General features: G+C 42.0%; 1 protein-coding gene across 7 annotated transcripts in view; it reads left to right on the top strand.

Annotated features, from left to right (window-relative positions):
* Positions 1-26,725, top strand: part of C2CD3 (C2 domain containing 3 centriole elongation regulator) — a 52,836-nt gene that overhangs the window by 9,581 nt on the left and 16,530 nt on the right. For 5 of the 7 annotated variants that reach the window (XR_008578264.1, XM_054835243.1, XM_054835212.1 and 2 more), the window contains 16 exons: positions 1,096-1,214; positions 2,165-2,287; positions 5,255-5,722; positions 6,666-6,817; positions 8,039-8,282; positions 8,852-9,035; positions 9,819-9,999; positions 11,167-11,339; positions 13,372-13,492; positions 15,019-15,287; positions 15,904-15,993; positions 16,836-17,456; positions 18,340-18,663; positions 22,782-22,920; positions 24,422-24,486; positions 26,015-26,244. Coding sequence is in view for 6 of the 7 variants with exons in the window: in XM_054835243.1 (XP_054691218.1) it covers positions 1,096-1,214; positions 2,165-2,287; positions 5,255-5,722; positions 6,666-6,817; positions 8,039-8,282; positions 8,852-9,035; positions 9,819-9,999; positions 11,167-11,339; positions 13,372-13,492; positions 15,019-15,287; positions 15,904-15,993; positions 16,836-17,456; positions 18,340-18,663; positions 22,782-22,920; positions 24,422-24,486; positions 26,015-26,244 (3,503 nt within the window). In the remaining variant the exon portion in view is untranslated. The remainder of the gene's footprint in view (positions 1-1,095; positions 1,215-2,164; positions 2,288-5,254; positions 5,723-6,665; positions 6,818-8,038; positions 8,283-8,851; positions 9,036-9,818; positions 10,000-11,166; positions 11,340-13,371; positions 13,493-15,018; positions 15,288-15,903; positions 15,994-16,835; positions 17,457-18,339; positions 18,664-22,781; positions 22,921-24,421; positions 24,487-26,014; positions 26,245-26,725) is intronic. The other 2 variants (XM_054835226.1, XM_054835235.1) reach the window with 2 other exon arrangements.

The following is a 26,725-nucleotide window of genomic DNA, read 5'->3' as shown; positions in this document are numbered from 1 at the left end:
CTTTGTAATACAAAGATAATACAGCCTCCTGCGCTTTGTTTTGTGTGGTTAGATTTCAGCTCTTTGGAACCTAGAAAAAGAGATACGTCTGAAAATAATTTGAAGAAGCCATCTAGTCAATCCAGCGTACTGTTATCTTTCCTGAGAGCTGTTTATCTCGTTTATTAAAGATGCCCGATGGAAGAGATTCAATAGGGTCCCCAGCTGTGAAAGTGCTGCGCTTCCTGCTGGAAAAGTTTCCTTATGTTTGACCTGAGTTTTTCTCATCACAAGAATACTTACTTTATCTGTTGTGAACATGCAAAGCATACTACTTCAAAACTCTTGTACTTCTCCTTATTCTTCTCTTTTTCTAGACTAAATACCAATTTGTTCAGTCTTTTCTTGCAGATACTACTTTTCTCCTGAACCTACGCTTATTCTTGCAGCTCAGCTTTGACTCTCTGAAGATACGTCTTGAAATATATTGCTCAAAATGAGACAGGGTTCTCCCACTGAAGAAGGGAGTCTTACTGGGTGCTGGGATAACAGAGACTTGGTATCAGCTGCAGCCTTTAGATGCTGTTATAATATTAATTTTGTTGTGCTGCCCTCCTGCTATTTTCTGGCCTTGGAAAATGAAGGACAGTTTACTTCGGGCTCAGTGTTAATAAATAATGCAAAATTAAATGATTGTGTGTGTAACAGAGCAATCTCCACAGGAAAGTTTATTTATATTCAGTTAATTTTGAGTATTTGTTGCTCATGTGAGAAAAAAAAAGTAGTAGTAAATTACCTACAGAATCATAACATAATTTAATAGGTTGAAACCATGAGAGATTCTTGTTGAGGGTTCCAGCGACAGCCCTTCCCCCTTCAGCTCCCATCCTTGCTTGTTCTCTGATTCTGGCAGATGTGCAAACGCTCTCCACGTGTTTGTCCATCCTTCTCAGAAGTGCCATCGCTTTCCCCTCAAACCTTCTGAACTTCATGTGTCTCTACTCGCCCTGCATGTTCTTTGCAGAGACCGAAGATTTCTTTGTTCCTGATCAAGCTCAAAAGACAGGTGACCTCTGAATCCAGCTGAGAGCTCACAAATCTCTGTATTCCTTGCAGTGGTGAAATTTCAGCAGCGGTTTGTGTTCCCTGTCCATTTTGGTGGAACGATGATAGAGCACTGGTGGAGCTCTGACCTTGCTTTTAAAATCTACATGAGAAAAAGCACACAGAAAAAGGTACTGATTAAAAGTTGTTTATACTTGGTGTATGGAAAAAGCAAAGAAAGTCTTGGCATTTTGATTTCCGTCAAATATTTACGCAGACAGCAGTGGCTTTTCATCAGAGGCAAACCAGTCAAAGTAATGTGGCTTGAGCAAGCCACTTCTTAATCGACCATTGCCAGATATTATGAAGGGAAATGACATTATGTGCAGATACTATCATTTGAATGAGTTGCTGTTCAATCTTGTCACCCAACTAAATGATTTCCTGACTTTGAGACTGACGGGCAAAAAAATTTGTCCTTCCCTCATCTGTGAAACTAATCTCTTGCTGTTTAAGCCTGTTGGATCAATTAGAAGTGTTAGTCTTCAGTGAGAACACAGCACCTTGAGCAATATAGAATGAGTTAATATGGATGCAGTTGATATTGTTACTGTCCCCAGGGTAAGGGGAATAATGTGAGGTGTGAGAAACTGGTGTAACTTGTGTATTTGGTGGGGGGGGGGAAGGTATCTTTCTCTTCATTAAAAATGTTTGTGGAATCATCTGTGTGTGATGAAGACAGTGAGAGGCGTTAACTCAGCTTATGTTCTGGTTTAATCACCACCAAGGATATCTGCCCATCTGTTCTACTCGGAGTTTTTCTTGTAATAAGTGAATAATTGCACCTTTAAGTATGGAAATTTTGCTCAGTTCTAGGATTTGGGATGTTCATTTTTGCCTTAATCTGGAACTGTTTACTGTAGGAACTGGAAGAATTTTCCTTACTGTTTTCTTAGTGATACTTGAAATTGGAACTAAGGGAAACTTGCCTGCAAATCCCCATTGGTATAAGTAGTGTTATAGGAATGGGGAGGGTGAGCGGCTGCCCACGGCTTCTCAGAAGGCTTTTGTTCCCCAATATGCCCTTAGTTCCTTAAACCCGACAGAAATCTTGCAAAATGGATTCTTTTTCTGCCCTCAGCCAGTGGCCATTGGCTCAGCAGTGCTGCAGTTATGCCAGGTTATTCGGTCTGAGCTGCTCACTGTCAGCTGTGAAATACCTGTGGAAAAAGAGGGAGGTCAGACACAAGTTGGACCACTAAAGGTATGTGTTTTACCATACGGAGTCTGAGTTAAACAACCTGTTGTTACTAATTTTGGCTGAATGTTCTCTCTTTTTTTTTATTTTTCCTCCTCTTTCTTTTCTCTCTTTGTTTTAATTTGCCAGGTCTCAGATGTGAAGATTTGCAAGACCAATACAAGATAACATGACCCCATTTTTTTTCCCTTAGGGTTTTGGAGAAATATTTTGAACCTCCTCCAAGTCTAAGGATGTTGCTGTGTGAAGTTCCCCTGGCTGCAGGGTAAACTGAGGGTCAATAAAAGCTAGGGCTTAGATACAGAAACCAGTCTAGAGGTAGATTTTGAGTGGCATGTGTTCAGGGCTGGGAGTGTGACATGAGCTGAGGTCTCTCCTGACACAGAGGCCTGATGCTTCCTCCCTGTCATTGGTACCAATTTGTTACTTCAGGAGTTATCTTCTCCAGCCAAAGCTTCTACCAGCGTGCTCAACTTCTGATTGAGGAGTATTAATGGTCCTGCCCAGCATATTTGAGAGATTTGCTGGTTCTGAGAATAAACAGGTCTCTAGATTAGCGAGTGAAGGGTTAAGAGAGTATTTTACATTCAGAGCTCCTAAATTATTCCCAGAGAACATGATCATGGATTGCTTCTGTCACTTTGTAGTTCACAGGATGAGCGATGTTCTCTGTCACAGGGGCTCTGAAACTTCTTTCAGTTCTCTTTAATCTCTTTATCAATGATCTGGATGAGGGGATCGAGGGCACCCTCAGTAAGTTCACAGACAACACCAAGTTGGGTGGGAGTGTTGATCTGCGGGAGGGCAGGAAGGCTCTACAGAGGGATCTGGACAGGCTGGATCCATGGGCCGAGGCAACTGTGTGAGGTTCGACACAGCTCAGTGCCGGGTCCTGCCCTTGGGGCACAACAACCCCAGGCACCGCTACAGGCTTGGGGCAGAGTGGCTGGAGCCAGCAGTGTGCCTGGGTGGCCAAGGCGGCCAACAGCATCCTGGCTTGGATCAGCCATGGTGTGGCCAGCAGGACCAGGGCAGCGACCGTCCCCCTGTACTGGGCCCTGGTGAGGCCGCACCTCGAGTGCTGGGTTCAGTTTTGGGCCCCTCACTCCAAGAAGGACATTGAGGTGCTGGAGCGTGTCCAGAGAAGGGCAACGGAGTGGGGAAGGGTCTGGAGCACAAGTCTGATGAGGAGCGGCTGAGGGAACTGGGGGTGTTGAGCCTGGAGAAGAGGAGGCTGAGGGGAGACCTGATGGCTCTCTACAACTCCCTGAAAGGAGGCTGTAGCCAGGTGGGGGTCGGTCTCTTCTCCCAAGGAACAAGCGATAGGACAAGAGGGAATGGCCTCAAGTTGTGCCAGGGGAGGTTTAGGTTGGAGATCAGGAAATATTTCTTCACCGCAAGGGTTGTCAGTCACTGGACCAGGCTGCCCAGGGCAGTGGTGGAGTCCCCATCCCTGGAGGGATTTAAAAGCCGTGTAGATGTGGTGCTTGGGGACATGGTTTAGTGGTGGCCTTGGCAGTGCTGGGTTAACGGTTGGACTTGATGATCTTAAAGGTCTTTTCCAACCTAAATGATTCTGTGATTCTATGATTCTTCCAGAGAAGCCAATTCAGCAGAGCTGTCAGTAGAGGAACTACAGAAGGGTGAAACACAAAGTGTAGAGATTAGGTGTGGGAGGAGTTAATTGAAGGCGAGGAGGAGAAATGGTGTGTGGTGCAGGAGAGGATGGAGTGGAACGAGGTGTGAGAGCAGAAAAGTGGAAGGTGTTGTGGGGAATTAATAAACCAAAGTTCAATGCAAGAACTTATGGAAAGGGAAGCTAATACTTAAGGAAAACTGATTTTGGTCACCCTGTCTCTTAGATTTCACTCACTTGATGTAATACCTACCCATGAGCAGTACATGAGTGCCCGGCTGTTCTGGCCAGGGCATGGAGGATAAGGGATGTGAGCTCTTGAGTCTGCTTTGAATTTCTTGTGCTCTTTCTGACAGATGGCCTGGAACTCCTCATCTTCAGATGTGTTCTTTACGTCCTTTAGGAGTAGATACAGTTTGGGATCTTTTGCCGCAATATCTTGTCTCGTCCCTCCTAAGTCATAGGCAAAATTCTTGAGTCTGATTACTTGGTTTTCCTTATTTGGGCATTTTGTGGCTCCAGTCCTTTTCTTTATCTTGTTACCTTATCTTCTGGGCTTCAGTCTGTTCCTCCCCTTCTTGCTGCCTTGTCACGTGAATGAATCCAGCAGATCTATCATGCTCTGTAGTAATTAACACTTGCAAATTAACACTTGCAATTCCTCTAACCCTTGTTCTGGTGTTTCTTTCATTGCTTTCACACGCACATTTTCATTCATACCAATCTAACTATTTGTCTTGCAAATCTTGACGACATGAAGAGGCAATTCAGATGTAGGACAGATTTTTAAAAAACAAAACAAAAGCCAAAAAAACCCAACCTCAAAAAAAAAAAAAAGACAAATGCAGTGGAATATGTAGACCATTGGAGAGACAAAGAAGCTCACAGAAGGGAGAAAAGTTAGGGACGGCTAAAATCAGCAGGGAATGTAAAAGCGAAAGAAAACAATCAGAGAGAAACATTTATTTCTAATAATTTTAAAATGGAGAAAATGACAGTTGTGATACCTTGTCACAGTACTTTTCACCTCGGCTGGGTAGGTGTTAATTTTTCAGTCAGCTTTGTGATTGGTTTTAATTTTTTTCATTTATTCAGCTGAAATTGTATGGTTTTGTACTTGAATTAGTGGTCTGTTTGATAAAACCGCCTGTAGTTTATTTTGCAGTGACAGTTGTAGCTTGTAACCAGCACATCTCTGAAGGTGAGCCTTCTGGGTGATGATCTAACACAGTTCTCAAACAAAGCATGCAATGCATTTTCCTGAGTTTACGTTGCAATCTCTTGTCTTTGCGTGGGGCGTATCTTCTGATCGACCCGCTTTGCCTTGCGTGATGCAGGTATCCTTAGAGCTTGCAGCCGACAACAAAGATTTCACCCGCACCGCTGCCAGGTCGGCCATGGCTGTGCAGCGAGTCCCAGCTCATGCTGTAAGAAGTCCCCGGCTGGAACTCCAGGAGCCAAATGGGAAGAGTGTAAATGCAGAAAGCTCTCGCCGCTTAAAACTTCACAACGGTGAGGACTCGCGGAAGGCGGGAGCAGCCAGCATAAACATCATGCGGCCACCGCAGGCTGTACCAACCTCCGTAGCCCGTAATCTGATGACACAAATAACTGCATCTGAAGAAGATGGGTTATTGCTGCATGTGCTGTTGATGGTGCCGAATGGAAGGGATTTTGTTGTTGAAGACTGTGGGCTCCACAGTTCTTGTAATGTGTATTTAAACTGCAAGCTGCTCAGCACGGAGGAGGCAACGAGATCTGCCGTCATATGGGGCACAACACAACCTGCCTTTAATTTTTCTCAGGCAAGTCACAAGTCTAACACCGTTTAACACTGTCTGAAATGTGCTATTCCGCACTGACAAACATATTTCAGAGACAAGTTACTTCTGTATATGTAGGGACTTCTCTGCTTGGCTCCGTCCAGTATATTAACAGTATTTTCGGTACTGTTTTGGCTGCATTGCACCATTTGAAATGCAGTTCCTTGAATCATCCAAATAATAAATGAGATTTTTGAAGTACAAAAGAGAAATAGTCAGAAAAGTTTAGGTTAAAACTTAAAAAAAGTTGACTTTTCCTTTCTTCCATTGTGGCAAGAAAACACATTGATGGCATCTTCCTGGCATCCTAATATGTAGATGTAGATTTTTTTGTTTGTTTGTTCCATTGCTCAGTGTTCTTTTTCTTCTCAGTGGATTTATCAGCACAGAAATGTGGGTTACTACCTTAATATGGGCCAGAGCCTTCCCCAGCAAACAGCAGAATTTTGGGCATTTAATAATGTTATGAGTTTGTAATTTTTTTTTATGGACTTTTTCTTTGGAAATGTCAGGGTGCTCAGGTTTGGTTTACTTTTAACAATACCTAGTGATTTGTGAGAATCCTTAGTCTTTGACTGAGAGTGAAATGTAAAAACATAGCAAGAGACATCTGAAATGTTTGTCTGAAATGATTTATCTGTTGGTTAGTAAACAGGAGTTTAGAGGTAAAAGCAATGTTTTCTAAGATATCATATGATTTTCTGTTAAAATTCATCTAAATTGCATTTATTTTCCTGGCTTGCTCTTCTCCAAGCCTACCAGTTTTCTGAAACTTGTTAGGCAAGTACGCATTTAATTTTTAATTTCCATTTCTAACGAGCACAGTTTTGTAGACTGGAATAATGTGGCTTTACCACAATGCTCTGTACTTAACAAACAGCTCACAGTGTGTTCTATGTACTAATTCCGCACTAAACTCTTTCAGGTGATGCCTTTTTCATTGACTTCCAAACACTTGGAGCGACTGAAGAACAACATCATGATTATTGAAGCATGGAACAAGATGGCAAACCCTGGCTGTGACAGACTGTTGGGATTAGTGAAACTTCCTTTGCATCAGTTTTACATCTCATTCAAGTAAACATCTTTGTTCCATATTTTATTGGGTTGGGATATATCTTAACTGATGCTTAGAGAAAGAAGGGAAGGGTGGTGTCTAGGGTTTGTGTGGGAGGGTTCTTGATTAGACTTTTTTAGGCGTTTTTGTCCTGCCAAGCATCCTTTGCCACTTTCTTACACTGAGCAGTGTATGTGTAAGTTACACTGCCCTTGTACAGAAATACAAGTAGACTGTGAGAAATAAAGAGACTCTGCTGCATCAGGTTTGGAGCCAGGTTAACTTGTGGTCCTGTGAAAGAGTAAAACTGTAAGAGATCAAAGTGACCACACAGGAAAAGTAAGTGTGGCTTTCCGTTGGTGATTTTCCAAGGTTACGATTGATTGAGCGATTTTGTTCCTGAGTATCCTCTGCATAGATCCCATTGCTAGGGATGACGTTGGTTTGCGCAGCACAGGATAATGCTTCAAATGTATCAAAAAGGTCTCTAAATGCTTCATGTTTTAATTGTCATCTTATCTGATGGGTCTCTCCAGAGCTCTTTGTTCTTTCTGGTTCAGTGTTTTGGCTTCTTGTTCAGTCAAGTAATATACCTGCTTAAAACAATTTAAATTAATGGAAATACTGGACAGAAGAGATTCTTTCTAATGCAAAGGATTAATTCCGTTTATTTTGGTCAGACTAGTGATAGGTGGAGATCAGATGGTGCTGGAACCGGCTACTTTGTTAATTATTAGTGTGTCATTTATATATTTGTTTTTTAGTAATCCACTGTAGTTTACTTGTGTATATCCTCAGTGTATTATTAGAGGATTTTACATTTCACTGAGAGACTGTCCCTGTTCGTTCTTTTCTTCCTGCCCAAGTCCATCCCCAAAGGCATGTAACGGCCTCATAAAAGTATAATGTAGCTCCAGTTTATTAATAGGAGTCTTCTTCCAGTTCATCACCTCGCTCACGGATCTCTAGGCTGGCTTATAGCTAAGGCTAGGTTAGTTTTTGGAAGGCTGTACTTTGTCATTGCTGAAAATAGCCTTTTCCATTCAGCAGCTCATGGATCTGTGCTTTGTGAAGACTAATGTAATTGAGCCAAATTTTGGAGGGATGGCGATAGATTGGTTTCTAACTGCATTGAAAAGCCCATCTAAAATGAGCTTTGTGTGATCATGTTCATATTCTGATGGCTCATCCTCATGCTGGGGCTTTTTTTGTTGTTTTTTCTTTGTTTTAATCTATTCTAGAGATCCAAAGATTTCCCACCTGCTTCTTCAAGCCCAATACCCAGTGATTGCTGTGGACAGCTATATGCCCGTGATCGATGTTTTCACTGGCAGTAGAAGTGGAAGCCTGCGGGTCATTCTGGCGATGGGGTCGGCTCATCAAATAGTAGCACTGCAAAGGCTAAAAAATGAAGAAGGAACGGTACCTCCCGTCACACAGCGCCCTTCCCACTCTCTGGACCCTCCTCCTACAAAGCCTGCAATGGTATTGTTCAGTAAATTCCCATTCTTGCTGTTAGGGACTCGTGAAAAGGATTTTACCAGGGGGTTCATTAACAGGCCAGTGATCCCCAAACTCTTTTGATGCTGGAACCAATTTTGTTATAAATGATCACGTTCTATGCAGAATTATATTGTTTGTACTGTTTTATTACCAGCTTTCTCTCACCAGTCTTGACGTTATTGCCCTTTTTATTGCCCTGCATATCCACTCCTTCTAGCTACATAACAAGTGCAGTAAAAAAAACAAACCAAAATTATACAAAACCTTAACTCTCACAGCCTTGTTCTGTACCATACAGGTTTTGCCACTGCCTTCGAGTTGGATATGTAGGAACTTTCTTGCTTTTTACGTGCTGTGGTTTTTTGGCTTTTGCAGGAAAAAAAAATATTGCTCTCAGGTTTTCGATGTTTCTGTGAACTTTAGGAGGAAAATGGCAGATAGTGGTTCTGCCCCACTATCTCAGGCTTCCTAGAATCCTGTGTTCCCAGTCTTCTTGTACGCTGTTTCCTAAAGACTTGTCCTTTCCATCTGGATTTCCTTTGTGTCATTAGCAGTTAGACCAAGAAGGGGAAGACCTGATGGAGCATGTGTTTGAGATCCATGTGGAGAATGTGAAGGGACTCACTCCCTTACAATCCACTGTCTGGGGAGAGGCCGACTGCTATGTACAGTACTATTTCCCAGTTCAAGAGGCTGGCTGTGGTGCTCTGCGAGGAACTGAACTGCATGAGGCTGGTAAGCTTCTTTTATAATCCATCCTTATTTAGAGCATAGCTTTTGTTAAATATTGTTTAGTAATGTTCTCTCTGCTCAAGTAAGAGGGTGTGTGTTTTTCTGAGCTTTCATGCAGCCAACGCTTGCTTTCCTCAGAAGATCTGCGTACTTGGGCTGTGTCCGTAAATTAAAAGCCTGCTTTGATTGAGGCAGGTGGCAAAGTTCCCTGTTCTGAATCTCTTCACATGTTACCTTTTTGTTAAAGATCCTAGAGGGCTTCGCCAACTGATCCTGCAAAGGTACAAGAACAGATTCACAGGGAGTATTGAGATTGTGTACAGTTAAATTCAACAAAGGCTTTACATGCAGAAGCCTTCCAAGGTGCTCATTTTCATGGATACACCAAGAGAAGACTTGCCTGGTTTAGATCATTTTGATTATAAGGAGTATTTAACTAATTCCAGTTGTAGAAAAGGATTTAGTGTTGACTTTGAGTGCTTTGAATCACTAATATATATTTCCTCTGAAAAATGACAGTTGGTAACATTGTTCCATAAGAACTTCTGTGGACTACGTCAGCTTCCAGCCACATTCAACAGTAGTTTTCAGCCTGTGGCTCACAGTTTCATAGGACTGCGTGAATTTGCTTGTAAAAGATTTGTGAAGCAAACTCAGAAGAGCAAGCCTTCTGGCAGGAGGATTTAACTTACTGTCCACGAGTCCGGCCTCCTGAAGGACTGCGAATACAAAAAGGTTGAAACCTGCAAATGCAACCATTTTTAACCAATTCTGCTTGACTTGTAGGCATCAAATTAAAGCCGTTTCGCACAGCAACCACTTTGTGCGTCCCTGATCCCGTCTTTAATGATGAGCATCATCACTCTTTGCTGGTTCCTGCTGATGTCCCAGTCCAGAGGCTCCTGGTCGGTGCATTTATGGCACCAGGAGCGGCTGGAGGAGGAATCCAGTTTGAAGTCTGGTGCAGGTACAGAATAACATCGTATTCTTTGTAGATGTCACAGCAATACGGACAGAGACATATCCGGTATTGAAAAATTTCTAGCTATGGGGTGGATATTTAATCATAAGTGAAAAAGTGGTGAACTCGTCAACATTTGGTGATGGATATCTGCACTGAAGATTCCATTTAAGACATTTGAGGCTTTTTTTTTTCCACTGAGAGTGCTAATTACTCTTTTCTTCTTACAGCTTCTTTAGAAAATGTGTGCTCTTAGTTTGCTTTCTTCCACTCTGTTATCAGCATAGTGATCTAAAAGTAGTTTTTAAATGCTTGGCACATCTAAATTTTACTTAATAGCACCATGGCAGTGTAATTTAATTGTTTTGGAGTTTTTTTCCCTAATAAAAGTCACCGAATACAAAAGAATATACTATAAAATGTTTGTAAGTTCAAATTGTAGTTTCTTTGGCAACTGAAACTAATTATTAGTGACAGAAAGCAGAGACCATCAAGACAGGTAGCTTTAGAAAAGCATGATTAAAATAACTATAATGTGTTAATTCTGTAGTGAACAAACCAAGCTATTTAAAATTTGCAAGTTCACATGAGAATTATTAAATTTTGTCCCCAAATGGAAAGAGAAGCACAAGTCTGTAGCACTACCACATTACTCAGTCATTGCTGCTGAAAGCCCAGTGGATGCCTTTCTCTTGGTCTACTTGTTTTCATTAGACACAATGCCAAAACTCACTTTAGGATGAGTCTGAAGCCAAATAGCAGAGTAAGAAACAGTCTAGACTCTTTTTTTACACTCACAAACCAGTACCATAAATCTGTTCTGCAAGTAGCATTTTTATTTATTAATGGAAATTGAGAGTGGAGAATATTTGGTGCGAGATCCTTCTCTTGTTTTTCTTTGGGGTGCCAATTTTTAGTAGAGTTTCTGCTGGTTGACTTGCTTTGACTAGCGCAAAAGTACATTTGTAGCATTATCTGCATGAGCACTTACTGTTGGGTTTTTTCCTGTGGAAATTCACTTACTTGAGGTTATCCTGAGCTGTCAGGACACTAACTAGTGTTTGGAGACACACAAATTAAAGCTGACTTACGTACAGCGTTGAGAGAAATAACGATCATTTTGTCGTCATCGAAACAGCGTGACTGGTGCTGCTTCTTTGCGTCTTACCCCAGGTATTATTACCCAAATGTCAGAGACCAGATGGTTGCCAAAGGGACCTTGCCTTTGTCACGGCTCTGTGCCATGGTGACTATGCAGCATCGTGAAGAAATAGGGATACAGACTTTTAATCTTCCACTGGTCCCCAGGACTGATTCCTCAGAGGAATTTCATCTGCAGTCTTCAGGTAAGGAAGATTTGTGGGTTTTCACTTGATATGGAAAAATGAAAGTCTATGTATTTACTGCCAAGGGAAATAAAAATGTGTATTTGTAAGCTTAGGCAGTGTGGGTTGGATGGGTGGACAGCGAGGTGGGTTGAGAACTGGCTGAATGGCAGAGCCCAGAGGGTTGTGATCAGCGGCACAGAGTCCAGTCGGAGGCCTGTAGTGAGTGGTGTGCCCCAAGGGTCAGTGCTGGGTCTGGTCTTGTTCAACATATTCATCCATGACCGGGACAGGGGACAGAGTGCACCCTCAGGAGTTTGCTGACCATACAGAACTGGGAGGACTGGCCGACACACCAGGAGGCTGCGCTGCCATTCAGCGAGACCTGGACAGGCTGGAGAGTTGGGCAGAGAGGAACCCAATGAAATTCAACAAGGGCAAGGGTAGGGTCCTGCACCCAGGGAGGAATAACCCCAGCACCAGTACAGGTTGGGGCTGACCTGCTGGGAAGCAGCGCTGCAGAGAAGGACCTGGGCGTGCTGGTGGACAGCAAGCTCTCCATGACCAGCAGCGTGCCCTCATGGCCAAGAAGGCCAATGGTGTCCTGGGGTGCATGGAGAAGAGCGTGGCCAGCAGGTCGAGGGAGGTTCTCCTCCCCCTCTGCTCTGCTCTGCCCTGGTGAGGCCACAGCTGGAGTTCTGTGTCCAGGTCTGGGCTCCCCAGTTCCAGACAGACAGGGAACTACTGGGGAGAGTCCAGCGGAGGGCTGCGAGGATGAGGAGGGGCCTGGAGCATCTCTGGTGTGAGGAAAGGCTGAGAGAGCTGGGGCTGGTTAGCCTGGAGAAGAGAAGCCTGAGAGGGGATCTGATCAACACTTATCAATATCTAAAGGGCGAGTGTCAAGAGGAAGGGGCCAGACTCTTCTCAGTGGTGCCCAGCGACAGGACAAGGGGCAACGGGCACCAACTGGAACACAGGAAGTTCCACCTGAGCATGAGGAAAAACTTCTTCCCTCTGCGGGTGACCGAGCCCTGGGACAGGCTGCCCAGAGAGGTTGTGGAGTCTCCTTCTCTGGAGAGATTCCAAACCCGCCTGGACGCCATCCTGTGCAACCTGCTCTGGGTGATCCTGCTTTGGCAGGGGGTTGGACTAGATGATCTCCAGAGGCCCCTTCCAGCCCCCACTAGTCTGTCATTCTGTGATTTGTGTTGGCAATTGATATCAACCAGGAGTGATCTTCCTCCCAGCTTTCACTATCACCATACCTAGTGAAGAATCAGTGATTAAACATGAGCAACCCTCAAACTCCTAATGAGTTTAAAAAAGCCTTCCCTGTGTATTGAACTGCTTAGTTGCCAGATTACACAGTTTGTAGTTAAGCTTCCCGTGTAAGGTAGGGAATGGGAGATCTGAAGAAGAGCTTTTATGGTACGTGGTGTGGGCAAAGAAGTCTTTCTGTTCTGCTGTCGTTCTTTCAAATGACACAAACCTCAGCTCTGGGAAGGCCACTGAGGAAATCTGAGACAGCTTCTTGGAAAAAATGGCCATAAAAAAGATTGGGCTGGAGCAGGAGTTCATGCTTTAATTATTTTGTAATAGGTTAGCCACATACAGCAGCAGAAAATCTGTCTCTGAAGATTTTGTCACTGCAGTGCTATAAAAAAGATGTCTTGAAATACTACAGTAGGATATTTTAAAACTATTACAAAGATTGCACACATGAGGGCGCGGCTGGGTTAAACAGCCTCTCCTAGTTTTACTATGCCATAAATTTGCCGATGAGAAGGAGCCGTTAAGACCATCTGATCTGGCTGTAGGTCAGGTTGCAGGATGCAGTCCTTAAAATTTCCTTCTGTACCTCTTGTGTCAGGCCGTAACTTCTGGCTGAAGTACAGCATCTTGCACAGTCAATCTCAATGGATTTCATCTGGAATTATTTTTTTTGCATGAATAGAGTAAGTTCTGTATTAAGAGGTATAACTAAGTATTGATTATATTGGATGTATCTGTATGAAAAGCTGACCATTTCTTTCCTTTCTTTCATTTAACCCAGGCTTGCTTGATGTGAGTGTGAGATACCAACGATCCATGAAAACAGCAGCAGGAATAACTGCTCAAGCTGTTTCTCTCTCTGTACAAATACACAGAGCAGCTGGCTTGCAAGCAGCAGCTAGGTAAAGCCTAATTCAAAGAGGAAGATTTTTCTCTTAAAATAGCTTTATCTGAAGGCAGCAGGCTGCGACGTTAGATTAGAACAAATTGTAACTGGCCAATGTTCCATCTGCAGAGACCGAGATTCAAAGTGGGTTCTGATCTGAAGTGAAAATAACTTTATAAAGAACATCAGTGGTTATTTTTGTCCCTTAAGCTGCAGTACAGTGTGGTAGCCTTTGTTCTGCACAAGGATCAAGATTGTAAGGGCACATTTTTCTACATTTACATGTTTTTCTACACCAAAGGCTTATATAAAAATTGGCTGATGTAAAATAGTACTCGTCTGGGCATTGGATCTTGATGTTACTGATGCTATTTAAAAGCTAGCTGAGATTTGTTTTCTTGAATTTCACTGTGGAAACGTCGATAAACTAACTAAGTAAATGATACATGTTCCTTTTCACCAGAAGGCTGCTGCTCTAAGTGCATGGCATCACCTGAACTTAGTTCCAATATGTGATTTTCAAGAATTAAGAAAGAAAGAACTAGAAGAGAGGGAGTCAATTCCATGAGAGCAGGATGGCTCCTGTCATTCTAGCGCAGTGCTCACTGACGCTTTCTTGGTGTTACTGAGCTCCTGATCTATCTTAATTCAAGCAGACTCTGTAAGATGAGGATCACTATTGTATGGTGCTTGGAGAAGTTAAGAAAATGGAATGACCTCAGACTCCTCATCCTTCAGGTGTATGACCTGAGTAACACCTGGGTCTGTTTTACTTTTAAATAATTCCATCTGCTAATTTCACCCCTTTTGCTTGCCAGTACTGGTAAATACTATAAAAATAATTTGGCTTGGCCTTTTGCTTCCTTTTTACTTTTACTTTTTACAAGGGCAGGGAGTGACAGGCCAAGGGGGAATGGCCTGAAGCTGCAGGAGGGGAGATGGAGATGAGATGTGAGGCAGAAATCCTTCCCTGTGAGGGTGCTGAGGCCCTGGCACAGGTTGCCCCGAGAAGCTGTGGCTGCCCCTGGCTCCCTGGCAGTGTTGAAGGCCAGGTTGGATGGGGCTTTGGGCAAGCTGGGCTAGTGGAGGGTGTCCCTGCCCATGGCAGGGGGTTGGAACTGGATGGGCTTTGAGGTCCCTTCCAACCCAAACCAGTCTGGGATTCTTTCTGGAGCAGGTCTCTGGGAAGTTAGCCTACAGCTTTTTCTACAGTATGGGATATTTTTAAAGGTACCAAGGACTTTTTCAAGCACTTTGGTCTCAGAACCTGACAATGATAAGAGCACAGCCAGCAGTGATGGACCTTGTGATAGTTACTCTCACTATTTCCTATCTGTTCTTAGATGTTCAGATGAAAAAAAATACGGTGAAAACCAATATGCAGCCTGAATCCGCATCTGGTTTGACTTCCAACACTCATTGTTTTGTCCAGTCTTTTCACCATGAAGACTTCAAACCTTTGCTTTAATTGCCTTGCTTCCTAGATTCCTTGTACATTATATTAATTCTTTTTCTTCTTTTCTTTTTACATACTAAATGAAGAGCTGTGGCACAAAAGAACCCTTCAGTCCAGTACTATGCAGGTGTGGGAGTTAATGCTTATGTCTCTGTGCACCTCTCCTTCCTACCTGAGGCAGAGACACGCAGCACACGAGCTGTGGCTCGTACTTTCTGCCCTGAGTTCGAGCACCACGTAGAGTTTCCTTGTAACCTCATCATTCAGAAAAGTAGCGGAGAAGCCTCTTCTCTGGGGGAACTCTTGCAGTCTGCCAACATCGTCTTCTCTGTCTACCATCAGAGCACCAAGTCGGGTAAGGAGGACAAGTGATTCCAATGACTTAATGCTGTTGCAGAACGATCCAGTCCCCTTGATTTTTAGTTTAGAAGAGAGACTATCGGCGCAGTTCCTCATAGATGTAATTACCTAAACTGTCTTCAGAGAAGGTTTTGGGAGATACTGTTCCCCTTGTGCAATGAGTTTTGAAGACTCCAGATGATCAAGATCACCTTTTAAATGAAAAGCTAATGCACTTAACAGCAATAGCGCTTGACTCTTGTAGCACCCTGCCTTTGCATATGCATGTCTTATTGCCTCCACTTCATGAATGAGGTAATGGAGGTTCAGAGAAATGATAGCTTAAAATCCTCCAAGGATCCTGTGGCAGATAGGCAGGATTCTTTTACAACATAACAACATGCTGTACAATTATTTTCACGCCCCTGTTTCTCATGGATTTTGGTGTGATATGTGCTTGGCCATTTGTTTTGACTTTGTCCTTTTTTTGTGAGTTAGAAGTGTTTTCCATATAGCAGCCGAGCTATTTGCTGTTGAGGCAATACAACTTGCTTTCGAAGGAGATGCTGTCAGATTCACTTTTAAATCTTGTGTTCCAATTTGGTGTATTTGCAAAATGATTTCTTTTCCAGCCACCGAGACATTGGCAGCTCGGACATCAAGAGATTATCTTCTTGGGACAGTCACAGTTCCAACCAGAGACCTGCTGAGAAGGAGATCAGGTAATACAGCAGCATTACGCTGCAGACATTCTGGGTAAACACTATAGTAATTGCTTAAAACAATTTTCATTCCTATTTTAGGGGGTTTGTTTTGTTGGTTTTTTTAGACCAAAGTTCTCTCTGACATTGCACATGCCTTTATTAAAAATCCTGTATTAGAAAACTCATGTAAGGGCTGTTGTTTTCAGGGTGTAGGATGTATAGTAGCTGAATGAATATTAACCTCCTTAGTATTTTATTCAGTGCCGTTTATTTTCTACCTTAAGATGGAAAGTCCAAGAGTAGTAATAATTCAGTGGAGGACCAATGACTGCTTTTGAGATGTCACACAGGCTTAGATAGCTTAGAAAGCAGTTGGATTAACTTTTTTTAAACTAAAGATAAAATACCTCCTCTATCTAGTGTTAGTTTGTGACAATAATGTCTTGTAATAATAATGTTTTAGTTATCATCTTGGTTATTTCTGCTTTATTCTCAGTATAGTGCTAGTTTTCTCCAACATGAAGTTTGGGGTTTATTTTTAATGGGAAGAGAGGAGGAAAAAAACTGAGAATGCCTAATTTTATAATTAGAGATTCATGGGATATAGTTTTGTTGTAAAATGAGTGCTCTGAATGAAATGGAAAGTAAAATGCCCTTGGGATCAGAACTACCGGTGAGGTTTTCTGAGTTCTAACAACTTGTGGCTTTTTCAGGTCAGAAATCATTTCACAAATTCCAAACTTTCACAAGAAAAAAACACTTCAAGTACTGGTCCTTGACTAATGACCAGAGAGCAGAAAATTCTTTACTGATGTTTTTAAAAGGTAAGCTAAGTCTAATTATGATCTTTTCTCCTGAAGGTATTACAGGCTGGTACCCAGTTACCTTATCTGAAGATTTAATGCCTTCACACTGCACAAACATCATGCAGGCCGTTGTGGGAGGACTAGAACTTTCTGTTACCTTTGCTCATCAGGACGACAGAGAGCGAGTTTTGGAGGCCGCTAAGCTCTTAGGATGGAACAGTGAGGAGAGCCATGAAGACAGCATGGACGATAGTGATGAACGGGAGCAGAACGCCAGTCCAGCAACCGTGAGCATCTCAACTCCAAGAGTATGGCTGCCGGTCCACTGCGTGCTGCTCACAGGCCAGATGCACCTGAATAAAAGCACTTATTGCTACCTCAGGTATAAGCTATATAATCAGGAAGCCGCGTGGACTTCACTTCGGAGGCCAAAATTGAGTGACGACACAGAGAACGTTACAGTGAACTTTAAGAAACCAAACAAGGTGACTCTGAGAAGGAGCCAAGGATTGCTTTGGTTCTTCAGAGAGGAGAAATTAGAAATCCAGGTGTGGTGGGCATATGGTAAAGAAAATGATGTGGAAAGACCACTTGATACAGATCGTCTTATTGGATCTGCCTATGTCGACCTTGCAGCATTAGCAGAAAGGTCAAGGACAACGCTAAGTGTTAGTGGTAAGTTCCTAAAGAATGTTGCCATGTTTTGTTCCTCTTTATTGATGTTTTAGTTTGGTTACTTCTCTAGTCACTTTAAGTAAAGCTTTTACAGCTTTGTTTTGTCCTGTATGCAACACGCACTCAACTCCTCCTTTCGCTGAAGATAAACAAGGTTAAACTGCTTGCTCCTCTGAATTCAAAACTTAGGAAGTTTAAATAGGTGACAAATTGGCAGTAATGATCAGTAATAGGGAGAGCAATTAGCCTACATGGATCGATGAAGAATGTTTCTTGAGAATTAGGTATTTGGCATCATAATAGAGTGAGAAGCTGTAAGAATGCTGTCTCTCAAGGAGGCTGAATGCCTGCAGTCAGAGCAAATGACTAAGCACTGAGAAGGGGGTGGAAAGTTCCACTTTATTCAGTTACTTAGGCTTCTGCCATCTATGTGGTATCCATCAGCCACCAGCTTGCAGGTAGATTTGTGGACAGGTCATTGGTTCTGCTTTTGAGTGTGCTCAGGGAAGGGAGAAGGAACAAGAGGTAAAACAAATGTTTATGCTGTGTATATGTTGTGTTCTCCATATATAAATATAAAATTATTCAGAGGCATTACACCCAGGACTCTCGGGAAGTTGATGTGCTTTAAAATAGTAATCTGTGCTGCCAGTGGGAAAAGGAAGGTGTACCCAATTTGGGGGACTGGTCACCTGCTTTTAACCTTTACAAGCTGATACTTCTACCAGTGTGCTGGGTGATACCTTGTGTAGAAATTACATTGAAAATCAAAATTCATTCTGCTGGTCTGATGTGAGATCTTTAATGAACTGTACCAGCTGTTTTCCAAGATCCTAGTTTTTCTTTGGCTTGTTTAGCTGTTTGGTTGTGAATTCTCTTGCAGGGGTTTATCCGTTGTTCAGATGCAACGCTGCGAACCTAGCGGGAGCTGCCGTACGTGTTCACATCGTCCTTTCTTCCACTTCTGCCACTTCTGCTCTGCCCAGCAGACTTCACTGTGCTGAGGAATACAGCAACAGTGAAGATGAAGGCACAGAGAAAGCACCTGATCTGAGCCAACAGGGCTCTGAAAATCAGAGTCAGAAACTGGATATCGTAAGTTCAGAAATCACCAACGACAAACCACAAGAAGAAGATGTGATGTTTCTGGAAAACACAGTTGCTGTCAATATCCTTGTGGAGAGAGCAATGCATCTAAGTTTAAAAGGTAACACCACTGCCCTTTTTTTCTTTCTTCCTTTTATTTTTTTTTTCCCTGGGATCTGTTCATAACAGTTACTGCATGGAGCAATTTAAAAACAAATCCTCAAACTTACTCCAGCACGGTGAGTGGATGTGATGGATTTTGAACTTGGCTTTGTTGTGTTGCAACCCCGAGAGCAAGAGCATTCCATCGTTGTATAAGTACAGGGGAAGCGCGAGGTTAAACTATTCAGCCTATCTCTATTAATAAAATCCAAAATAGAAATAATATAATGTTCACTGTTACAGATGACAGCTGAATTCTCAAGTTCAGCATTATCTGAACAACTTAACCCCAAGACACTCATATCTCAAAGGCTCTTGCAAATTTGCATTTTTAGCATATAATCAATGTGTAAAGCTGGCTTACTCGTGCTATCTGGAGAGTGCCAGACACAGCAGTGAGGAAGGGCAGTGTAAGGGCAGAGCAGCCTGAGCTTGCCCAGGCTTGACACACTGCTTCCCGGTGGCTAGTTACTACACCGAGGGTCACTGAATGCTTGTAAATTTATGCTAAGCGTATTAAAATATTCCTTCCTAGCAGGTGGTGTTTGGTTCTTGACGTGCAGCGACGTAACACACTTGGTGAATTTGCAGGTTTTTGGAGCCTTTTGGGTTTCCCTCAAGTTGCAGTCTGTAAATAAATCTCTTTGTTAAAGCTGAATTAAACCCTTTAAAACACATCAAGTGCTCTACCCTTCGCCTTGGGCACCTCTAGCACGGCATGACTTAATCACTTGGTGTTTGCTCAGTGCTTGGAGTGATCTGATCTTGTTTGGGCCATTGCGCGTTACCTAAATAAATAGGAATAAGGAACTGATGCCCAGGTGAGTCTCTGTTAAGATCAACTGTTTCACAGTCCGGGTGATAAGCCAGAAAGGAACGCTGAGCGTTTTATGGCGTGGTAACGCAACTAAAAGAGTCAAATATAAGCCACGATTGAAGTGTAAGTAATTCTGATACATACTGAGCCCCACGGATGGCTTTTTTATAATGAATCTTTAATCTAGAATTCAGTGTCTTTGGAAACCTGACGCAACATTGTTTGCTACTGCAAAATTTTGATGGGATAAAGGACGTTTCTTTTGATGGTGTACACTATTGCAATATTTCCATCTTCAAACAACTTAGCATTTTAGGGGATTTTTAGAAGTAACTAACTGAGAGGCAAGTGATACACTGAAACAAATCCAATATAAGCTGATATCAAGAAGAATTTTCATTCTTCATGATAACAATTTCATTATTGTGTTACAGATAAAAAGGCTGGAATACATTTCCAGTCCAGTACGTTATGAATGATAAACCTCCTGCAATTTTGGAAGAATTACTTAAGATACACAATTTTCAAAAACTGAGTGAAGATACAAAATGTTTCCCCAAGCCTCTTCATATTTCTCATGGTCTAAAATCAATTTTCTTGTTTGCTTATTCTTCATCTTCCAAATAATGTAAAGAAAAGAAGTAGCCTAAATTTCATAACATTGGAAAGGAATGAAATGAATTCTATAAAAATGCAGAAGTTCTACAAAATGCAGAAGTTCAAGCCAACAGGTCTTTTCTCTAACTTAATTCCAACTGTTTTGAGCACTGTTTCGAACAATATTAGAACAGAATTTTCCGCGCATCTCTTAAGGACTGAAGTCACTTTAATCTGCAGTTGCTAACCTCTTCCTGCCTTGTTTTTCCTCTTTTTCCACACAGTTCTCACATCCCCAGGGAATAGATCTCTGTTCATTTTCTTCTATCTGTCTCTTTTTTTAAAGTTAAGCTTCACCACTAGCGAATGGCTGCTGGATTCTCTCCCCACAGAGCAGCTCCAGCTTCTCCGTGGACCTCGCTGGGATTTAGGTCTTGTATTTACCAATAGAAAATCATCCCTAGCAAAAGGGAAGGAATTTCCCTTCCCGCTCCTGGCTTCTCTGCGAGGATGCTCCTTACAGAGACTTTTGTCATACGGACAATCGTCCTTCTTTTCCTAGAAGAAAAGCAAAGCTAACACTTGAGAAATGCCTTTGACTACAAAGATTGATTTTAGATCTGCCTTTCCATGCAGGAGATTGTGAGCTAGTCTGGACGGGTCTTGCTCGTTTCTCTAAGCTGAGCTCACATTGCCCACGTCTGTGTTTGAATTGTTGTATCTACAGTCTTATCAAACTGCAAAGAGTTTCGCGTGGCATGTTTTAACTGAAGTCATTGTGGATATTAAAAAAAAATAATCTTGTTCCCAAGCAAATCCTCGTGGTCAAGGCACAAATGAGCAGCAACTCAGTAAGCTACTATAAATCAGTCACATTTGATCATATTTTCACAGAGAATCAAACTTCAGGAGAAAAGAGAATTATTTTTAGTTAAATCAGATTCATGCACATCAGTTTTGATCATTGTGGTCAGCAAGGTCTTGGAAAAATCCAAGGCCACATGCTGATCCTTGGAAGGCAGAAAGGAGGAAACAATGTGTAATAACTGAGTGATACCTGGTTGCAAAGTCTGATCATTTCTCTTAGCAGATTTTGCCAGCAACAAATTCACCATCTGAACAGCTCTGTAAGCAGTAAAATGCTGCTACAGCTTTACAAACCATGATAACGCTGCAGCAAATGAATCTCACTAAAGAACTAATGAACATGACTAAGAGGGTCCAAGCCTGGAGGAAGAGTCTTGTACAAAACAGAAGAGACCCTAAGCATCTCTCCATTTTGGGCTGTAATTAATTCACTGCAAGTGATTGTATCGTTTCTGCAGCTTTCATTTAACAATCTCTAGCCCGTAATATCCAGCAGCATCTGGCGAACATCGAGCTCCATCCCTTAATTTGACCATGCGTTCCTCTGATGAGAAACTATCTACCTCTAAGTGCAAACATACCCAATTAAGTCAGACTAGCTAATTCATTATCTTTTTTCTCACAGACCTTTTCCCAGGTGATTTCAAGACAAATGAGGGAGAAAATGCTTATGGTTCCAGCCCCGAACTATGTTTACACAAGGAATCTTGTTAAAGGTTTGGCTGGTGCATTGCGGAGTGAATGCCATCCTAGTTGCTTAGCTTGGCAGTCACAAAGGTCTAGTTTGTGCATGGATTAAAACTGGTATTTCCTGAAGCTACCTAAAACCAACTTCATTAAAGCCCTGGGTTAGACCATGAAGGCAATTGATTTTTCCCTCCCTAACTCTGATATAAACTTTGATGTTTTGGCCAAAATGTTAAGACCTCATCTACACTAGGCTTTCTTCTCTCAGATTTCCTGCCGGTGCCAGAGCAGGGCTGGTGGGAGCACACGTGCACTTAAAGTAGTAGTAGTGACCAGTATTTTATTTTCCATGTGCTCTATCCCTGCTCAAAGCTCGTACCATGGGAAAACAGAGGGGGCTGTGACGATTGGGCTGTAACACAAGCTCCTATTTCTGCAACAGATATGAAGGGCAGTGGGAAAAATTGGAAGAGAGGCCAGCAAGAATTTGAAATGAAATTGTAAATATTGCTTTCTCCTCTGTATTTAAACCTTTATAACAGATGACGGTGGTGCTTATTTCTGCCTTGCAGGAATGTTAAGTTTCTCTAACTCTTTCAGTCTTTTTGAGAGGAACTAATAGAGGATATAAAAAAGTTTATTAATCCTTGGGTATCGTTAACACCGGGTGTGCGTCGTCTTAGTCAGCACAAGTGAGCTTCCTCTCAGCAATCCAGCTGTTAAGTCAAACCGCTTTTTGTAACGCTGAGTATTTTCTGTGTTTGCAGCTAGGATTGCCAAATTCTGCGGTCCAGCACGGAGGGGAGATGAAGCACTGGAATAGGGTCCTGGGGACCTGGGTTTTATTCTTGGCTTTGCCTCTGGCTTCTCAGATGATCTTGGACAAATGGTTTTTCCGTTTCTCCCCTGAATATTCCAGTTTCTGCTCTGTAAAAGGTTCATGTAATATTTGCTCCCATTGTAAATACAAAATATTTTCAGCTCTACCAATGAAAAGGAGCGGTTCCTAGATGGTGGATTTCTTTGTTAATTATCTGGTTTTAATTGCTGAAGTGCCTGAGACTTTTTGTTTGTATAACTAATCTGTATTTAATTCTGTATAATTTTAGGGAGTCCTTTGACAGAACGTGAAGTAACAGCACCCAGTAGCTGTGTATCATTTGCTGTTGCTGGTGCAGATGCTCCGGTTACCACTTCAGTAATAGAAAACACAGACTCACCGGTCTGGGACTTTCAGCAGCAAACAAGGTAAGTGATGTGGACTCTCACAGACACACTTTGGATCTGGTATGAAAAGGACATATCCAATTAGGAGTGTCTTTCTACTTACTGGCCCTGTGCTCTCACCTGAAAATGGTTATTTCCATGTTTTATGATCACCACATGTTCATATTGGGCAAAAAGTTGTATGAGGAGGCTTGGTCTTAAAGCTAACGTGAGGAAGGGCAGTCTTACTTACACCGAACCTTGGCTGCAATGTGTATTTGTTTAAGATCTTGGGTGAGTCAGTCTATTTCCACTCATCTGTAGTTTTCTCATCTAGAGGAAGGGGCTGCTAATTGCTACAGGACTCTTGGCAAGGCTAAGTAAGACTTGAGCCAATTTATTGACTTTTTCTTTATGTTTTACTTTGTTTCATGCTTAGAAATTATGCCCTGGTTTCGGGACCAGAGCTCTAAGTTTGGATTTACCTACCATAATTTTATGTATCTAGAAGTCAGGTTTCTGACTCAGAGCTCTTCAGCCTTGACTTCCTCTGCAGTCGCTGGAGAGGCGCAGGCACCTCCTGATGGTGAGTCACTTGACCTGTGTTAGAGCTTAGGACAAAATTCCCTAAGGATGCCCGTTTCTCTCCAGTGACTGCCAAAATGGTGTAGGCAACATAGCTCGGACTTAGATGTCTGAGCCTAAATTACAGCAGATGAATTGACCGCTCCAAGGAACCTCAGCAGATCGAGTCATACACGATAATATTCAGTAATAAACCTGTGTTTGCAGTCTTGTGATTTCCCCAGTGTTTCTATACTAGATTTGAAATTAATTTAAATTTCCAAAGCAGTAACCAAAAGCGTTTTCTAAACTAGGTGGAACAAGTCTGTTACAGGGAACAAGAAAACGAACTGAATTTATTTTGCCCATCACAAAATGCATGCAAATATATACCAGTGTCTGCACAGGAGTGGGCTTTTCTGCCAGGCCGCTGAGTTGGGTTTAGGGAATTTGTAATATGAAGATGAAAATATTGAAAGATTCTGATAGCTGAAATTTAAGTTTTGTTTCAAAGGTTGCTTATGCTCAGAACCATATCTGAATTGCTTCAAGCAACTTAAAAACTGTTCTACATTTGACACCTCAATTTTCAGGGTTTTATTTTTCCCCAGAAATCAACTCCAAATATTACAGCTTTCAACCATAATCCCAGTGCTTTACTGTCACGGTATTACTGAGTCATGAGATAAACTGTACTTCCATTTCTTCATGGTTTCATTGTCCTATCTTTTAAATTTACAAGAGTGAGGAGAGGGAAATATATCTTGAATGAGCAAAAGCCCAAACCATGTAAGATAGTTGTGCTTTTGAGGGCTCAATGATTTTGGGTTTCGTTGTGGGTTTTTTTCCCCCCCATCATTCCAGGAGGAAACTGATTTGTCTGGATAGACACAATGGCATTAAACCTTCAGAAGCATTTTACTGTACTTGTTCTTTTTCCTACTTTGCATAAAATATTATGGGGTTTTTTTCTTGTCAGATTATCCAAAGAGCTTCTGCTGGATCCACAGCAAACCTTGGTCTTCAAAGTGTGGCATAAAGCAGGTAAAGTTTGTAGTTCACTATTGAGAGGAATGTCTTTTCTGCATCCCTTTTCTTGGGTGACTTGTATTTAATACAAGTAGAGTAAATTCTAATAAGTAAATTGGAGAGTGGAATTGTCACAACATTTTTACCTTGCACTAGAAGAATGCTAGAGATAAATACCCATTTTTTTCTGCCCCTCATCATCCTTCTTTTCCCCATTAATCATCTGGCAAGGTTTGGTTCCATTTTGAATTTGACGGTACTTCAGAGGTAGGATTTTAACAATCGCTCCTGTATCCAGTCCTAGCATTCACTGGATGAGTTGAAGGCCTTGGGTTTCAAACCTAACATAAAAACTTTTTGTAAGCATTTTTATTGAACCTGCTGCTTATTGTTAAATGATAAAAGATGCCGCTAATAGTTCAAACTGGTGTTTGCTTGTTTTGGTGATAGCTCAGATTCTCCAATATTTAATTGGTACCAAGCAAGCGGAAAGATCTGTGTGTTTGTTGGGAAGACAGCCCTACTTCTTCAGTTCAAACTGCCAGGACATGATCTTTAAAATACTGGGGTTTTTTCTTTCTTTTTCCATATTAAAGTTCAGCTGACTGATCTCTTGGTTCAAAAATAAACTTCCTGTGTAACTCAGCCTTTCTCTGGATTATACAGAGTACCATGTGTACACATTGTTTCTTCTTCCAATCCTTTTCCCTGCCCTGGTCTTTCATTTTTTCTGCAGGGGACATTTTTAGCTGAATGTAACTGCTAAGATAATCCAAATAATATCCTCTTCTTGGATAAGAATGTTTGTTCTGTACTTCAGATAAATTTGCAAGACAGAAAAGACAAAATGTTGCACAAAAAATGCAACAGCGTCATGACAAATCAGCGGTTTTGAAAGTTTTGGCAAAGAGAAAAGGGAAGAAACGTGAGTTTCTGAAGTGACAACGCAGTTCTGGAGTTGGAATGCATTTGCTGAGGTCCCCGGATTGGCCTCCAGGTTCATTTTTACCAGCTAAATATTTTTCCCTTTATTACCACCCTTGTTTCACTAGTTCTTCTGATTAACAATTGCGTAGGGTACGTAACCCTCGTGTCCTTCCTTACACCTGCAGCAAGGCCCTCATTCTGCTCTGAATTATTACCAATGTTCAGGTTACCAACAACTGCAACAGGGACAGCTGTTTTGGCAAATCCGTAGGGAGAAAGCTGGTTTCATTGCTTGAAACAATTTTTCCTGCTTCTCAGTCAGACATGATAGGTCTCTAGTTTGAAGCATGTCAACAACCAAAATCTAAGTGTTGTTTCTGTTGTCTTAAACTCTGTTTTCTATTTCCTCCAGATTTTTGTTCCACTCTTTACTTGCTCTTTACCTCATGAGAGCTGTCAGCTTTTAAACCATTTTTTCAGTTGTATAAGGTGTCTTTCCCTGTAAAGTCTAGACCTATTTCAAGGGCTGTATAACTGACTGATTTTTAGCGTTCCTGAAAATGTTCCGTTTACATGCAGTTTAAATTAATATATGCTTTATATTTTTCTTCCCCAGAGACCGAGCGAGTGATAGGATTTGCATCAGTGGACCTTTCTCCTCTTCTTTCTGGCTTCCAGCTCGTGTGCGGGTGGTACAATATCACGGACTTCAGTGGACAGTGCCGAGGGCAGATCAAAGTAGCAATTTCCCCTCTTCAAAACATAAATAATCTCAAAGAAGAAAGGCAGGCAAGGATCCGGACCCAGCCTCCAAGTTCTTCAGTACGTACTTCAGTTTCCTCCCCTGTGCGTATCTGATTAGATTCCTAATAATCAGCACTGACTCTGGGTTTCTAAAGTAATGAGCGAACAGCAAATTCACAGCACTGTAATGGATCAGTCTGTGTAAATATATCAGAAACAATTCCTTGTTTAATTCTGTGGTAGCTGCAGGCCAACACTAGTTACAGCGCTCACTCAATCCTAGGACATAAACACCTCCAGCGGCTTCTGTTGCTCTCGTTTCTTTGTGGAAATGTTTCTTTGGGGTTTTTATTCTTAGGAGAATATTCTGTGGGTTTGGATATTTGGCATTGTTCTGTTTGCTGCTTTGGCTGACAGCTGATACCCAGAAACATACTGTAAATTCAGCCTTTCATTGCTTAGGAAATTTCTAATGGGCAGAAATCTATTTTTCTGGCAGATTTGCCATTTCTCGTGTTTGTTTTATTCTCTCGGCTTTCCAGTTACGCTGGGGTGTGATATACGGAAGTAATGGAGCCCCTGT

The sequence above is a fragment of the Grus americana genome, chromosome 1 (assembly GCF_028858705.1).
Source record: "Grus americana isolate bGruAme1 chromosome 1, bGruAme1.mat, whole genome shotgun sequence".
Taxonomy (NCBI): Eukaryota; Metazoa; Chordata; class Aves; order Gruiformes; family Gruidae; genus Grus; species Grus americana.
The sequence above is the reverse complement of the archived record's forward strand: the minus strand, read 5'-3'. Positions and strand labels throughout refer to the sequence as shown.